Consider the following 17670-nt stretch of genomic DNA (forward strand, 5'->3'; position numbering starts at 1 on the left):
TATATTTTCTCTTGCACTCAGCATTATCCATCTGCATGGAGATACAACCTTCCCTGAGGAGCAGTGCAGAGAATGAAGACCTGCAACTGTCCTGGAATGAGTGCTTCCAGGCACCTCTTGAACAGAAACACTTGGGGAGACTAAAGGAAAAGACCATCTGTCCCAGAATGTGACCTTGCTAAAGGCTTGAGCAAGGATCTCTGCTACTCAAGCTGGCACTCTCCTGAGGGTGCTCAAAAGCAGAACTCTACCCAAAATGCTTTGAAAGAAGGAATGCTTATTAAGAGTAGAAACTTCCAAGTGTTAAGAAACAGCTGCGCACAACATCTCCAATTTCTCTACAAATATTCTGCAATGCATAAAATATTTGTATTTATTTTACAGTGACACTAAACCACCAAGCAACACTTACAACTTTGACTTGAGAACTACATCCATAATTTTTAGTTTCTACCAGTCAAAATCTCAGAGAAAATCTGAGTAAAGTGATTAAATGTTTCCCCTCATAGATCTTGCCTCTTCTAGTCTTCTAATTCTCCCTTTCACAAGTACTGTGCATTACAGTTTTCTAGCATTGAAGACTCTAGTCTATACGTGCACATCAACTACTGTCATGTAATTAGGAGTCTCTGCATTTTTTGTAGACAATGTATGTGTCTGTCTGCATACATTAGACAGGATGTACTTCAAAGAGTAAACCAAAGAGAATCTTTAGCTACTATAATTTTATATTCTTAAAATGGCAAACTTAATAAAAAGTAGGGTTTTCTCAACAAATAGGAAACATGTGCTATGGATGGTATTTCAGAAGTAACCTCTGCAGCCTCATGGTCGTAGAGTGAATTACTTGCATATTACTGGAACTTTAGGGAGTTTTAAGTTCATTAAAAGAATAGTTAGCATTTGTATAGACTCATTGGCACCTTTATTACTACTATTATTTTGTAAAGAGTTGTGTTTTACAGAGTGGTCAGTTCTTAAATGTTAGCAGGGAAGAAATAAAATTCCACCAAAAATGTCTACTTCATCTCTTTCTAACTTCCAAAGACATACTACACACACAAGTATATGTGTGTGTACATGTATACACCCAAACATACCTTGTAGATACTGACTTAAGGCTGGGTAGTAACTACTTAAACCAATAGGAATGTGTATGCCTATATACCTCAAGATCATATGAAAAATCAGGGGGTTTTGCTGAACAGACAGACTGATCTGACGAACAGGGAAGTGAATACTGTCATCGGACTACTCCCATGCTGCTCAGCTGGACAAGGTGCCAACAGATGTGGGTGGAAGAAGAAAAGGAAACAGGGACTGCTGCTTTTTCATCTACAGCAGCATACATAATTGCCTTTGATGCTGTCTCAATTCTGCTGGGAACTTTGGTGTAAAAATTTTCAGGAGAGTAAGTAGTGTGAATATTTTCAGAAGAGAGTAAGATCTTTTCATACCAATCAATACTTCCCCCCCCCCCCCCCACCGCTAAGAGGTCACACTGTAAAACCTGTCCACAGGGTAACTACAGCATACACATGAAAATACTCACAGATATACAATATAAACATATCCTTTGTTAAAACCTATCAGAAAGTCCAAGTAAATAGTATTTTACAACTCCCATCTGCTATGACTACATTAACTAGAAGACAAACATGCATTACTCTGCAAAACTGTAAATAAATATGAAAAGCACGTATATACCTTCTTTTTCCACCGAGTCAACAACAGCATTGACAAGGTGTATTACAGTCACTATGGAAGCTTGTAAAAGGTATAAAAGGAGCAAATTAAAACAAACCTATAGTTAGTATCACTTTAAAAAGCATACAGATATACAAAAACCACTGTAAAAATGCAGTTCATTACTATTTTATAGAGCAAGATTACTGGTGTACATGTACATTTACCTTCTTCTTATCTACCAAGCAGTTGCATATAATACATAAAATACATCTCTAATAGTGAATTTTATTCTTGATAAAAATGGAAACGTAACTACTCCTGAAGCAAATTCTGCAGGAGCACAAAACTGCTTTAGTTGGCTCAGAATTTCTGAAATTTGCCTAAACATACCATTTGCATAATACTTCATCTAACAGCAATGACCTAAAGCTCTTCTAAAGGCTTGTGTTGCATGAATTAAGGAGTATTGCATTAGGCTTCCCTTTTAGACTGAAAACTTCTCCCCCACTCCAATATAAGACTAGGGGGGAAGAAATTTTCACTGAAATGAACGAAAATGCTAGCATAGGAAAAATACCTACTGAAAACTTATGTTGCTGACCTACTTAATTGTGCATGAACAGTGGTATCACTGTAGAAATACCAAATTCAGGTTGTGACATTCTGATTTAAAAACAGCTGAAACAAATGCATTTTTTGTGTCTTCCCTTTCCCAAGATTCTTTTGTAAGGGAGCAGGATTTACTCTTATATAGGATAAGATGAGATAAGCACATACAATTTTTTCGCATGGCTCGGGGATCAAATTTCAAACTAATAAATTCAGAATCTACCAAAAAGGAAGGAACAATATCTATGATGCTACGGGTATTTCTCTTAAAACGATGTATTAATGAGTAAACAATACATGACAAGAAATGTAAGTACAGAATATATGAAATATACAGGATGAAGAGGAGGGGAGAACCACATGTACTGCACAACACTTTATACCACAGGAAAAAAGCTGAAAGTTGGTAATAAGTCTACAGGTAGAATGACGAGTACTGTAAGCATACCATTTTACTTTCACCAATCATTAACACATATGTTTCTTTTCATGCTGTTAAGAACAAATCACTCTACTTCATTAAGAAGCAGAATGTTTTTTATTCCTAAGCTAAAGCAATTTCAAATTCTTTTTACCACACAGAGACAAAAGCAGAAATTGGAAAAGGGAGTCAAAACACCTTAATGTAATGAATTAAGTTATGAGGCAACTGTGGCTTTGTCCGATCAGCCTGAAATGTTTCTGAATGCATAGATGCATTCACAGCAACTGTAAAAGTGTCTGTCATCACAATGGAAAAGTAAAAGACTTCCAATTAATAATAATAAATCCCCAATATACATATGCTGATTATATTTTGATGGACTGGATTTGTGATCAAAATATACTTTTATATTGGCTTTTTTCAATGTATGAATTTTTTATGAATTCATTTTAATCATGGTGAAAGCCAAACATACTGTTCTACTGTAACAAAATCCTTTTTGTGCAGCTTCCTTCATTACTAAAGTAATCAAACTTACAAGCAGTCCCTTAAACTCTGCTCTCACTCAGAACTGATCTGATCCATATGGGAGCTGAGGTCGCAGCAAGAAAAAGAGAAGGAAACAAATGAAACTGTAACACCAGAAAGATTTTTACCGAGAGCTGAATGTCAAAGCGAAAGTTATTTGTGCAGAAGCCATTTTTACAATTCACTGTATTCTTCTATCAGGTGATACCTAATGATTACCTAGAAAAGTCTCTCAAATTTGAACATATTTTTAACACCTTTTAAACACAAGGCTCTGAACACCTCTAATATTCTAACAGCAGAATGATCATATATAATTTTAAGCTAAAGTAATTAAAACAAGGCACAATGCAGGCAAAATACTTAAAAAAACCCCATATTGGGTTATTAACATAATACAGATATATATTAAATAAAATATTATTTATTTAATATATATTGGATATATGTAAACCCTATTGATACTAAGAGATGCAAAGACAAAACAAATGAACCTATGGGGCAAGACTGCATTTTACTTACCATTGTCATCACATGATTCAGACTGAAAGGAGCTGAGAGACTGGACCTCAGACATGCTTTCTCTGGCACTGTAAGGATGGGAGTTCTTTTCATCCAGAGGCTTTTTTGAAAGACAGGGGTCAAGATCTACTACTTTAGCTGAAAGAAGAAGTGGTGAGATGACTATAAGATTCTAGATTAGAGTCAATAACATTTAAGGCTAAGATCTACACATTTTTACAAAACTTAGCAGAGCTTGAAGCTCAATCAGTCAGACTCAAACCCCAGTAAAGTCATAATGCCTTTTGTAACATAACAAGCATAGACAAAGACTTTGCACTCATAATAAAAGTGTAGCAGCACACACCTTTAAAAGAAAAGTAATAAAATAAGAACATTTCTTACTGTCATAGTCAAAATCCCAGGTGGGTTTCTGTATTGAATCACTGTCTGAAGGAGAGTTGGAGGGAGGTGGAGGTGGCAAATTTGGTGCTACGCTGCAAACAGCTACAGCTTTCCGATGACCATGTACAGAATCTGGGTTAAAAGTACTAAACTCTGGGTGCTCAGGGATAGCAGACCCTTCAAAAGAATTCCTGTCAAGATTATTCCTGGAGTCGCTTGGAATGCTTGGAGTGTATGAAATGGGACGAACAGGAACCTGTGGTGGGATGTCAGAATAGATGTTCTTATTCAATTTTGCATCAAAATAAGGTCTTTGCAAGAAAGCTGTTGTAGCTCCCAACTGCTTGTCTTCAGGTTCTGGCTGATGCTTCTTCTTTCTACTAATCGCTTTGCGGCAAACAACAAAAATGACAACTAACGAGAATATTCCTGCGATGAAAACAATAATCCCAATCACTTCAGCTAAGCTAATGTTCCAAGATGTTGAAACGTATTTGTTAAGAACAATGTCTGTGCAGTGTTTTCCTCCAAATCCATGACTACAGTTGCAGTGATATGAACCGTAAGTATTCTCACAAAGTGCACCATTAAGACACGGGTTTTCTATGCATTCATCGACATCAGTCAGGCACCTACCAGAAAAACAGCAGAGCAATAATGGTTAGCTTACAGTGGTAGTCTTTGTTCTAGTCTCCTTGATCTCAACGTATTTAATATACAGTACTATACACTACTAAGCAATCTGCTGTTTTATCAACATTACAGATTTCAACCAGTTTGAACTGTTAAGTAATACTGTTAAAATTCCATAAATGTGGAACACTACCTACCTTTCTCCACGGAAGCCTGCTTCACACTCACAAACAGGTCCATCTAAACTGTCAATACACTTGCCACTGTTTTTGCAAGGATTGTCTTTGCAGTATGGACCCAGCTGGCACCTGCGAAGGTGAAAAAACCCAAACCATTACCTTACTGCAAGTGAATATATAGTGTGGGACTCAGGGCTATGTGGGACATAGGGCCTGGCATTAACTTTAACTAACTTCAGTGGGTTTAGAATCTGAACTTTAAGTAGGAAACAGATAAACAAGAAAGCAGAGAAAGTGTTACATTTATAGCTTACTCTCTGAAGGGATCATTCGTACAATAAACCATACAAACTTACCTTTGCCCTGTATACTGTCCTCGGCACTGGCAGATAAAATCGTCACTGACTGGAATGCAAGTACCACCATAAAGGCAGGGGTTGGAAGCACACGGGTTGACGCTTACATCACAGTGAGTTCCCATAAACAAAGGTGCACACTTGCAGTAGTAACCTGAAATCAAATAGTTTTTTTGAAAGACACATATGGATTTACAGGATTTAAGATCCTCTCTGCCCACTGTTCAGACAGCGAGAGGATAGGAAGAAATAGAAATATTTTTAGTGAAAGACAAAGGAGAGTCTAACAGTAAGTTTCTTTTTGAAAATGACTGAAGGATAACTTCCATTCTCTCACAAAACTCAAGCTTGTCACTGAATTCAGAATTTTTGAAGGAAGACTCTAAAGTAGGCAGTTAAGAGGACTTGACTACAGGTGTTGATAGTGAAGTTAATCCCCACCTTCTCTGATGTACTTAGTCTACTTCATACCCCAAGGACTTGAGTCTAGAACACAGGCAGGCACATCCTTCTTACCTGCTCAACAATGCTACCTAAGGAACAATCTGTTCCACAACTCTCTGGAAAAGCAAGAATTATTCACAAAGTCATTTTGCTCTTCAAGGCAGTAAAGTGGAAAGGCAGTTTTGAAAGCCAACAGCAGAAGACTAGAGCACATCTTACCTCCATTTGACAGTGTGTTGCAGATGCCTCCATTCTGACATGGACTGCTTGAACAACCTTCCGTGGTAGTCAGAAAGCATCCAGGAGTCACATCTACAGATTCTTCCATGTGTGCATAATTTCGTGGTTTACTGTTCAGGGGCAGCTCTTGTCCATTAAGTACAACAGAATCCATACAGCCTCTGAAACCATTGCTAACCTGAGGACTTCTACCATGTCTTGTACCTTGCTGCCGAATATGACCACCAAAAAACACATGATTATCTAGGTTTAGCGTCCTAAGTGTACCAGGAGCAGTACCAGAAGCAGTATGCACCCTATCCAGAACAAGTCGTGCATAATTTCCATCCACTTCAAGAGATACTGAATGCCACTGGCCATCGTTTATCTGAATGCTCTGAACAGAGACAATCCCAGGTCCACTGCCACAATCAAATTTGTATTGGAGCCTTCCATGGTGAATCTACAGAGGAAAACCACAGCATCAACAAATGGTTTACATGCCTAAAGAATATGAAATATTGATGCCTATAGAAGTTTGTTTGCTGGAGAGACAAGATGATGGCAGTGTTCATGCAAGGATGTTTAATAACATTGTATTCTAAACAGTCACAGTGATTGTGATTCATTCCATATGGTTCTTTAAAATATATACTTTGTAAAATTTTCCTCTAGTAATGAAGTCTCAGATCATCATCAAAAGATTATAATACCTCAAGACCTTTCATCTTGTGCTTTAAATAACATTTTCTGTATGGATTAAATGAGTATTGTAAGTAAATACATGTAAAGTTGCAGCTAATTCAGAGTGTTTTTTTGTTTTGTTTTATTCAAAAAACACTAAAGAAAAATAATTCCTTTTACACATTATAAAAACTCCTACAATTTTGTCACCTGGATGTATAACACACTCTACATTGAAGGCAATTCTCAATTTTAACAATTCTACAGAGATGTTACGATTCTTTTAATTTAGCACAAAAAAAAGTAAGAACATGGTAAGAAGAAAAGAGAAGGAGATATGCACTAAGAGATTTTAATGTACCTCTAAGATACTGTAGTCTGTTCCTCGAGCATACATAACAACTGCATGAGCAGAGTAAGTCCTAAGTCTCATTGTCAGCTTCATTTCTTCTTTATTCTCATTTTCCATGAGACGGTATTTCACATAGCTGCTCCCAGTAAATGTCACAGCAGAGCTGGCTGATGCTTAGGAATACAAAAAAGCATAAAATGTTTTAACACAGGACTGGAATTAAATTTATGTTTGGAAAGTAATATGTTTTTTTGCAGAGATTTTTAATTTCTTACCAGGACACTGTCCGACTTTGCTGTCTTGGCAAACACAGGTGTATTTCCCTTCCTTTGGATCTCCTAAACATTCAGCACCTTCAGGGCATGGGTTTTCTTCACACACACTATTCACCAAGGGGCATTTCCCTTCTGTAAAACAAAACACATTATTTCTCTTCTGTTGGTGGTAATGGCATTTTGTTAAAAGGGACACACTTAAGTGTATGTAGTAGCTGAAAGTAACCTAAATGATATTCCTAACCATCAGACAAAGAAGTAAAGTAACAGTAATGGGACATGACTGGCACAAACACAGATGAAACAAATGGTATATATAATTACTCAAACAATTCAAAATGGTGGTGTGGTTAAGATGTGCAAATTCACCCAGGAACATGATTTCGAAGTCATGGTTTTAAAAGGAAATGTTGTTTTCCTTGGAGCTAAAGCCAGATAAATCTTCTGTTATAAATCTGTATATGTATCTTAACGAATATTCATTTCCCAGTTCACCCTGCCATTCTTAGCCAAGTTTGGAAGTTGTGTGGGCTACTCCTCTAAGTGGAGACCAGGTGGTATTCAGGTACTTTGCAAGCATTACCTTTGTGCATATAAGGCCAAAACTGGCTGGCAATTTAGAGGCAGCAAAAAAGGGAACTTCCTTCATAAAATGGAAAATGAAGGTGCAGCTATAAAAAAACAACCCTTCCATAAGCTTGTATTACGAAAACTCTTAAAAGAAGGTAATGAGACAAGAAAGAATTACTCCCTACTCTGAATAAAATTAGGCAAATAATGCAGTGAGGGTTACAGGACATTCTTAATCTTGTCCTGTAACATAAATATTACCCTGTGGATTATGGCTGTTCAAAACCAAACCAGTCTTTCCAAGGATATGGTTTTCCTTACCGCTTTTCTTACCTTTGCAAAGACAAACCGCTGTTCTATGATGACGGGGAGTGACAAAACTCAACCTGGCTGTGCTGTGGGTTGACATGATGTTCTCATCCACTGTTACCTTTTCTTCACAAAATTTCAAAGGACAATCTAGGCCCGCACAAAGCTTATGGAAAACATCAATTATCCGGACACCCAAAATCTCCTCTAGGTCAGGCACAGAAGAGTTTATCTTGTGCAGCAAAATTCTCATTGGATGCTGAGAGCTACCAGACTTTTCAATATTCAGGAGGACATCAAGATTTGAAGGAGGATCAGAGGGCTGCAAACTAACAATCTGGATATCATTTCTCCTCACACCCAAGATGTTTCTCAATGCTCTTTGGAAATTGCGCCAGTAATCACCAATGAATTCTTCAGGGGCAAGGTTTGCAAAGCGTATTGCAATGCTGTGATTTAGTAAATCTTGTGTGATTTGTCTGATATGCACAGTAATATCAGCTGCAGTTGTAAATTTTCCATCTGTAACAGTGACATTTAGGAGGTACTGCCCTACGTCCAAGCTTTTATGTGCTATTAGTTTGCCACCGGTACTGGAAACAGAGAACAAGGATTCCATTTTCGGGTCCAGACTGTATGTCAGAGTATCATAAACATCTTGATCGGTTGCATGAATTTTTCCAATAACACCACCTGAATATTCTTCTCCAAAGGCTGTGATAAAGATTTCTAGAGGCAGAATTGCTGGAGAATAAATGCTTTCCTCAATAACTCTAATATCAATGTAAGTCAAAGATGACAACGGTGGTTTTCCATTATCTGACACCTAAAGGAAGATGAGGATAGTTAACTTTTTGTATTGTAGACAATTGTATTTTTTTACGAAAAAAAAGGTCCCTACAAGAATATGGTTTATGTGAATTTTACAGCTCCTGACATCACTGCAAATCCTGAAAATTTAAAAAGCTTATATAAGTAGGCTCATGCAAACATGTTTTCATGTCTTCCAAGATTAAAAAACTGCAGTGCTCTTAATACCTGGTAATGTCAGGAAGCCACCAACACTTCTAGCAAATTCAGAGGAAGTGCACAGTAGCTAATTTCAGACAGCAGATGGTGCTTGAAGCTTTTTTATTTCAAGCATGGAAACTCATTACAAACTCGGAATGAGTCATGCATTAGAAATTTACAACATGCTTCACTACAGCTATTAGGAGATGGTCTTGAAGACATTCTAAATGCAGTATGCCAAGCAATACTTCAAAAAGAAAACAATACATGTAGAGAGTTACAATTAATAATGTTGTCTTTCATGATTTATGATCACGGAGAGGGGAAAAAAACCCCACCTGTAGTGGTACTTGCTTCAGACAATTAAAATAATTGTCTTTAACAGAATCAGCCCAGTTCAGTTTTAAAGCCTGTTTAAACACCATGTCCCCTGTCCTCCACTCCTTTTTTACAAAAGCATACACTGTTGACATATGAAGAAGGGCCAAAAAAAAAAAAAAAGTAGAAAAGTGAGAAAAGAGTCTTCCCTTGGGTTCACTTCTTTCTATTTCTCAGTTCTTGCTTCCCATTTACCTTTTTCCCAGAGCTCTTTCCCAGTTACTGAAAGTGAGACTACAGAAAGGGGCAAAGAATTGGAGAGATGTGAAGGGACAGATGGGGTATATAGAGTTCAGAAGGTATCCTGCATGGTTCAAAATATTTTACAATAATTTTACAATTACTACAGGTAGTTGATACATCTTGAAGATCTATGCAGAGAAACTGCTTGTGACTTTTCATACAAATTTAAGCAAAAGAGTTAAAACGCCAGGCACAAGATTATCTGTGGGTTTACACATAATCACAGCATTTTTAAAAGGTAACGCATGTCTCATAGAAATGCTTGTCTTCATCCATGAATTCCAAAAGACAGGCATGGCTAGAAACTTGCCCTCTAGTTACCCAAACATAAATAACAAGAGAGAGAGCTCCAGCTCAAGTTGGCAAAGTTTTGTTTTGCCTAGAATTCTGCCTGGAAACAAGACAAGGCAGGCAGTTTAGCTACAGGAGAAACGCCCAAGGGAAAAAAGAAAGGGTTCAAAACAAACAGGCAAGCAAAATTAAAACAAATGGACAGCAAGACAGAAAGAACAGCCCCAGGAGAAATGATTTTTCAATAGTGCAGATATTTAAAATCTGCTGTGGTTTTAAACTAAGGACTTCAGAGTGTGGCATAGAGGACTGTATGACTCATAGCTGAAGATTTCACACACTAATGCTGTGAGACATTTGTTAATGGATAATATATTTCCTTTGGAGAGAGGGAAAGCAAATGTGAGTGGCATGCACATGAAAAGTGGCTGTTTGGGGAAAAAAAATCCTTATTTCTATTAAACCCACAAAAGTAAAGAAAGGCTTATGTTAAGTGAAGTTTTTTTGGTGGTAGTGAGTGTGTGGGGAGTGTAAATGAGGGATTATGTCTGGGGTTTTGTTCAAAATTTTTTGTTTTCCCTAATTAAAGTATGCCTGTAACATACGAAGACCTCTGCCAGGGCAATCCATTCAGAAAGCAACTAAGGTGAAAGCTGTCAATACTGAAAAGCACACCAGTGAAGATCAGTTAAAAAACAAAAACAAATATTGAGACATGATACACAGCCATTACCTTATGAGCTGCAAAATGAAAGCGCAGAAAGTGTAAACTTGAGAAGATGCCTTCCTACAGCCTTTGAAAAAATTTTCTTTTAAAGGAAGAGGGGAAGTATGTTTTTCCACAGAAGTAATGTATCTATTTTTGTGTGTATTATTGGAACTGAAGTCATGTCTTATGGAAATGCTAGTATTAGTCTTAGATGCCTTCATCCTCATGCATAGTGACTCACTAAGGAGAAGATGACAGCAAATTATTGCAGTATATCTATTTGAAAAAGCTATCATACTATAAGATGACCAATGGCAATTAAAAGACTGTGACATATTTCCAGAATTCAGGCAGGCAGGGAACTTATAAATCAAGGTATTAAAGAGTTCCAAAATACTAAGACTATGTAGTACAGCACACAAACCATACACGTTAGTATAGCCCATTTTAATGATTTACAGTCTCTGAGCTTTTGTTCTAAATAAGTACATTTGTTGTAAGACACTTCATTCTCTAGAAAAAAGGTACTTTTCAAGTGCTGTGCTAAAAGAGAAGATAGCTGAAGTACTGACAGGCTGTTTACAAGCATACTACAGCCTAAGAAGTGGCTTGGAAATAAAAGAATTTCATGATTCTACCTAGAGGAAGGTGTTAGATAGGTGCCTCGTAATTAAGTAAAGGCAGGTACATTAGACAGAGACATGGTGGGACAGTTCACATGACTGGAATGTGGTCATGGATGGCTATGTCCTTTTTAGGAAAGATAGGTCGGCAAAGCGAGGTGGTGGAGTTGCTCTTTACGTGAGAGAGCAACTAGAATGTATTGAGTTCTGTCCGGGGTCGGATGAGGAGCAAGTGGAATGTCTGTGGGTACGAATCAAGGGGCTGACTGGCACGGGTGATACAGTTGTGGGGGTCTATTACAGACCTCCTGATCAGGACGAAGGAGTTGATGAGGCTTTCTACAGGCAACTGGAAGTAGCCTCGCGACTACATGCCTTAGTCATCGTGGGGGACTTTAACTACCCCGATATTTGCTGGAAGACTCTCACACAGCCAGTCATTCACAGTCTAGGAGGTTCCTCGAGTGCATTGATGATAATTTCTTAATGCAAATGGTGGACGTACCAACTAGGGGAGCAGCGCTGCTAGATTTAGTACTCGCCAACAAGGAGGGTTTGGTCGAAGTGGTGACGGTCAATGGCAGCCTTGGCTGCAGTGACCATGAGATGGTGGAGTTTAGGATCCTGTGTGGGAGGAATAGAATACCTAGCAAAGCCACAGTTCTGGATTTCTGAAGGGCCAACTTTGGCCTCTTCAGTCAACTGCTAAGGGAAGTCTCATGGGAAAGTGTACTAGGCGGTAAAGGGGCTCAAGATAGTTGGTTAGCATTCAAGGACCGCTTCTTCCAAGCTCAGGATCGGAGCGTCCCAATGAGTAGGAAGTCAAGTAAGGGATCTAGGAGACCGGCGTGGTTAAACAAGGCGCTGCTGGGCAAACTCAAATGGAAAAGGAGAATCTATGGATTATGGAAGGAGGGGCTGGCCGCTTGGGAGGAATATAGGACAGTTGTTAGAGGATGTAGGGAGGCAATTAGGACAGCTAAGGCCTCCTTAGAACTCAATCTTGCTAGTCAGGTTAAAGACAATAGAAAGGGCTTCTTCAAATACATAGCAAATAAAACTAACACAAGAGGCAATATAGGCCCACTGCTGAACGAAGTGGGTACCCTGGAGACAGAGGATATAAAGAAGGCAGAGGTGCTGAATGCCTTCTTTGCCTCTGTCTTTACTCCTGCAGACTCTCCCCGAGGGCCCTTGATTTCTGTAGCCCCAGAAGGAGTCAGGACAAAGGAGGAGTTTGCTTTGGTAGATGAGGATTGGGTTAGGGATCAGCTATGCAAACTGGACATCTGTAAATCGATGGGTCCGGATGGAATGCACCCACGGGTGCTGAGGGAGCTGGCGGAGGTCATTGCTAGGCCACTTTCCATCATCTTTGGTAAGTCGTGGGAAACGGGCGAGGTGCCTGAGGATTGGCGGATGGCAAAGGTCACACCAATCTATAAGAAGGGCAAGAAGGAGGACCTGGGTAATTATAGACCGGTCAGCCTTACCTCCATCCCTGGAAAGGTGATGGAACAACTTATTCTTGACTCCATCACTAGGCATATCAAGGATGAGGGGGTCATTAAGAACAGCCAACATGGTTTTATGAGGGGGAAGTCATGTATGACCAACCTTATAGCCTTCTATGAGGAAGTGACTAGGTGGAGGGATGATGGTAGAGCGGTAGATGTAGTTTTTCTTGATTTCAGTAAGGCATTTGATACTGTCTCCCACAGCATCCTCATAGATAAGCTAAAGAAGTGTGGGCTTGACGATCAAGTAGTGAGGTGGATCGAGAACTGGTTGAAAGAAAGAAGGCAGAGAGTTGTGGTCAATGGCGCAGAATCTAGCTGGAGGTCTGTGACTAGTGGAGTTCCTCAGGGGTCGGTGCTGGGACCGGTGCTGTTTAATATTTTCATCAATGACCTGGATGAGGGAACTGAGTGCACCCTCAGCAAGTTTGCTGATGACACAAAACTGGGAGGAGTGGCTGACACACCAGAGGACTGTGCTGCCATTCAGCGAGACCTGGACAGGCTGGAGAGTTGGGCGGGGAGAAACTTGATGAAATTTAACAAGGGCAAGTGTAGAGTCTTGCATCTGGGGAAGAACAACCCCATGTACCAGTACAGGTTGGGGGTTGACCTGCTGGAAAGTAGTGAAGGGGAAAGGGACCTGGGGGTCCTGGTGGATAGGAGGATGACCATGAGCCAGCAATGTGCTCTTGTGGCCAAGAAGGCAAATGGCATCTTAAGGTGCATTAGAAAGGGAGTGGTTAGTAGGTCAAGAGAGGTTCTCCTCCCCCTCTACTCAGCCTTGGTGAGGCCGCATCTGGAATATTGCGTCCAGTTCTGGGCCCCTCTGTTCAAGAAGGACAGGGAATTGCTTGAAGGAGTCCAGCGCAGAGCCACAAAGATGATTAAGGGAGTGGAACATCTCCCTTATGAGGAGAGGCTGAGGGAGCTGGGTCTCTTTAGCCTGGAGAAGAGGAGACTGAGGGGTGACCTCATCAATGTTTACAAATATGTAAAGGGTAGGTGTCAGGATGATGGAGCTAGGCTTTTTTCAGTGATATCCAGTGATAGGACAAGGGGCAATGGGTGTAAACTAGAGCATAGGAAGTTCCACGTTAACATCAGGAAGAACTTCTTTACTGTAAGAGTGACAGAGCACTGGAACAGGTTGCCCAGGGGGGTTGTGGAGTCTCCTACACTGGAGATATTCAAGGCCCGCCTGGACAAGTTCCTGTGTGATGTACTGTAGGTTACCCTGCTCTTGCAGGGGGGTTGGACTAGATGATCTTTTGAGGTCCCTTCCAACCCTTGGGATTCTGTGATTCTGTGATTAGGAGGGGCCAAAGGTGCAGCTAAATAATGAAACGTGAGAAAGGCAATGTAACATTTTACACAGAATAGACATAATTGCCTGTGTATGTTTTCATAGAAATATGTTTTAGAAGCAAAATAACTAGAAATTAGTTACTGCTTACAGAAATGTAAAATAAAACATATGAATCTTACATTTCGCTGATGGCACATACAGGAAAAGCACTGCCATTTTTTCTTCCCTAAACAAAAATGTTACTTTGGAGAACTGGTATAGAACTTGGAAAGCATATTAGGCAAGTGTGACAATGCCTGACTCTTCTGCTGTTCTGGACTCATGCAGCCTAGAAAGGACAACAGATTCACTGCCCAAGTACGCTGAAGGGTAATCTGTCCCACCACTAATTAGCAGATCACTAGTGAGAAAAAAATGGCTAACAAAGGAATCATACACTTCCCTGCCTCGTTTTTAATCATCTCAATTCTTTAACCTTAAACTAAACTACATTTAAATGGAATCTTTATCTATGATGATTCTTATACTATCTATATGATGCTCTGAGCTCCTAATAACAGTTTCAGTGACTCAGTAAACATACAGTACCTGTAGGAGGTTTTTTTCTTTTCCTGAAAAAAAGAGACAGACTTTGTCTAAACACTTCATGATTATTATCCAAACATGGACATATTTCAGTATACACTGATGCAGACAATACTGCTCTAGATCTCTGCAAGAGTATGCTTACTCAGAAACTGTCTGCAATATTATGTCTGAGAGTAATTTGGAGATTGGAAAAAATTCCTTGGGTAAAAGTAAAGGTAAGGATTTTTCTTAACACACAAATCTGGAAATGAAGAATTAAGGCCAGCTATTTTTAGCCTACCAATTTTAAGTCCCCTGTTCACAGCTGCTTAATTTATAACTGAATTAAAAAGGAGAGGATAAGATTAAAAAAATTGGTTTGAACTTTTCTAACATGAGGTTACAAAAAGTATCTTAGAGAACTTAGCTATGTTTAGGTAACCTAGACTTTTTTAGACATGGGCTGGTCTTTTTGCAATACAATGGCAAATGTAAGCATATATTACAGCATTTTAGGGTAATTTTTGAGTTTTATGCCATTCTTTCCACTGCAAGATTCTGAGATCTCGAAGTAGTGCTGCAAGTTTCAACGCTATGACAAAGGTCCAATGACCCGTTTTTCCATAATTTTTCTTTAAAAAAAGATGTTTTCAGTTGCTACTGGGAAAAGAATATGTCACTATAGAAAAATATTTCAGTACTGCCATGATGTGCAACTTTCAACATCCCTGCTTCCATTGTATCAGCATATTCCAGCTCACATATTCAAGGGTTAAAGCAATAGTGGCCAGAGGAAGTCTGCAGCCAAGAGCAGATGGCTCAAGGAACCTGCCCCCTGCTGGCTTTTCCAGCATCCTGTGTAAAAGGCAAAGGGCTTACCAAGGCCACTCACCCCGTTAGCATTTCATTTATAACTTACCCTTACTGTGAGTTTAATTAAGCTATTACACCTGTGAAGATTTCCACTTAAACCAACAGATTTTGTCTCTGAAGATGTTACCTCAAGGTATGTGACCCAAATGACTACCTGGCACATCAGGATCTTGCAAAAGGAAGGCAAGGGGTAGGCAAGAAGAAGCAGTCAACTGAGAATACATGGGAAAAGTTAACTAAATACTTACAATGCAAAATGACCAGAGGCAGCACATCCTACCTTAACATGGAGTAAATAGTGATCCCTCACTTTACGATTCAGTGCAGCACCTGTTGTCAATATCCCCTGCTGGGTAATCTGAAAAGTGTTCTCTTCATTTCCACTTAGGATGGTAAAGAGAAATGGAGGGCCGTTGTGAGAAGAATCCTTGTCTGTCACCACTAGCTGCAGCACACTAAACCCAACAGGCTTATTTTCCTATAAATGAAAAATACAATTATAATGGTTTTGTTAAAATTGAGGATATTGCCTGATGATTTCTTTCTTGCAACATTAAAAAAAAAAAAAAAGAATATCAAATTACTGTCAAACCAGCTAATCAGTGTAAAAGAAATCAGGAAGTATATTTTTAAACTTTGTGGTGTTTTTTTATCTTATGATATTTTTAAAAGTAGCTCAGCCTTGAAACCTTATGTTTTCCACTTTTGGTCTAAATTAAGATTCCTCTGGATTAATTACCAAGTCATCAAAGACTTTTGGATAAAACACCTGTTAAGAATAATTCAATGCCTTTGTTGGGAGGACTAGAGAAAACACACTCCCCCATCTGACCCCTTGTGTCCCTAATTAATGTTCTGACCACAGCTGTGGCTGCTACAGCCACGGTCCAATTAAAATATGAAATCCGGGTTTTAAAATTTGCATCACAAAAATCCCATCAAGTTTGCATCATGTGGGTGCCTGAGGTTTCTTGGACACTTAACACACCTTGGTCAATCATGTATCTGATAAAACCCTGCCCCGCCCCCCCAACCTTGTAATAGATAAGATTACCTTGCAGCACTTCTCCCAGAATATTCAGGCTATACTGTATTGGCCAAATTTTTTATATTTATACACACACACACACACATGTATTTTAAATGTGAAAAAAAGTAGAAGCCTTATCGTGAAGGCTCCTACAACAAGCATACTCAGTTCTTGAGAGAGTAACTCAAGTTAATTATCAGATTTGCAGCTGAAGCTTTATTTCCCCTTCAGTAAAACAGAGAAAGACCATCATTTTAAACTACTAATATTTACATTTGGACATCTAAATTAATTTGATTTTCACAATAACTAAGCACATTTCCAACAGCGTCCAAATGTGTCCATCTCCGATACATCAGGAAATGCACACCTGCATTCTTGGGCAACTCCTCCAGCTTTTTCTCTGCTACCCTCATATTGGGACAGGCTGATATGAATGAACTGTAAAACATGAGGTCTTCCTTTTTAATTGAGTAAGGGAAGCATCACAGACATTGGTTATATAGTCTACAGTTTGAGGGGCTACATTAATTAACATTCACTTCACGAAAAGATTGTAATTGGGGAAAGCAAAATACCAGTGACAGCACATAAACATACAAACCTGCTGTTTGTTTGTTTTTTTTAACTAACAAACAAACAAACGAGTAAGATTCAGAATATCTTACTTGAATACACTATATATGTTGCGTAGAGATATATCAACTTGTCCTCTTTTGGAGAGCTATCTTTACAAATCACATACACGGTCTCAACTGCTTCAGTAGGTATCTAAACTATCTTTTTCAAAGATTAAAAATAAACAGTGAAATTATTATGTATTTTAACCTACTGTATGACGCAAGAATGTAAATGCAGTCTATAATATACATACATGTACACAAACTATGTGAAAAAAGAACATACGCAACTTGCAATGTAAGTTTCTAAACAGACAACACA

At 38.9% G+C, this 17670-nt stretch overlaps 1 protein-coding gene across 8 annotated transcripts in view; it reads right to left on the bottom strand.

Moving 5' to 3' along the window:
• The window catches only part of FAT1 (FAT atypical cadherin 1), a 115702-nt gene that overhangs the window by 3766 nt on the left and 94266 nt on the right, over positions 1-17670 (bottom strand). For 6 of the 8 annotated variants that reach the window (XM_065696146.1, XM_065696164.1, XM_065696174.1 and 3 more), the window contains exons 18-27: positions 15979-16176; positions 8202-9003; positions 7299-7430; positions 7033-7196; positions 5988-6450; positions 5325-5478; positions 4987-5097; positions 4157-4788; positions 3773-3910; positions 1708-1767 (exon numbers count right to left, since the gene is read on the bottom strand). In XM_065696146.1, coding sequence (XP_065552218.1) covers positions 1708-1767; positions 3773-3910; positions 4157-4788; positions 4987-5097; positions 5325-5478; positions 5988-6450; positions 7033-7196; positions 7299-7430; positions 8202-9003; positions 15979-16176 — 2854 coding nt within the window. The remainder of the gene's footprint in view (positions 1-1707; positions 1768-3772; positions 3911-4156; positions 4789-4986; positions 5098-5324; positions 5479-5987; positions 6451-7032; positions 7197-7298; positions 7431-8201; positions 9004-15978; positions 16177-17670) is intronic. The other 2 variants (XM_065696183.1, XM_065696161.1) reach the window with 1 other exon arrangement.

Source organism: Lathamus discolor, chromosome 1 (genome assembly GCF_037157495.1).
Source record: "Lathamus discolor isolate bLatDis1 chromosome 1, bLatDis1.hap1, whole genome shotgun sequence".
NCBI classification, from domain to species: Eukaryota; Metazoa; Chordata; class Aves; order Psittaciformes; family Psittacidae; genus Lathamus; species Lathamus discolor.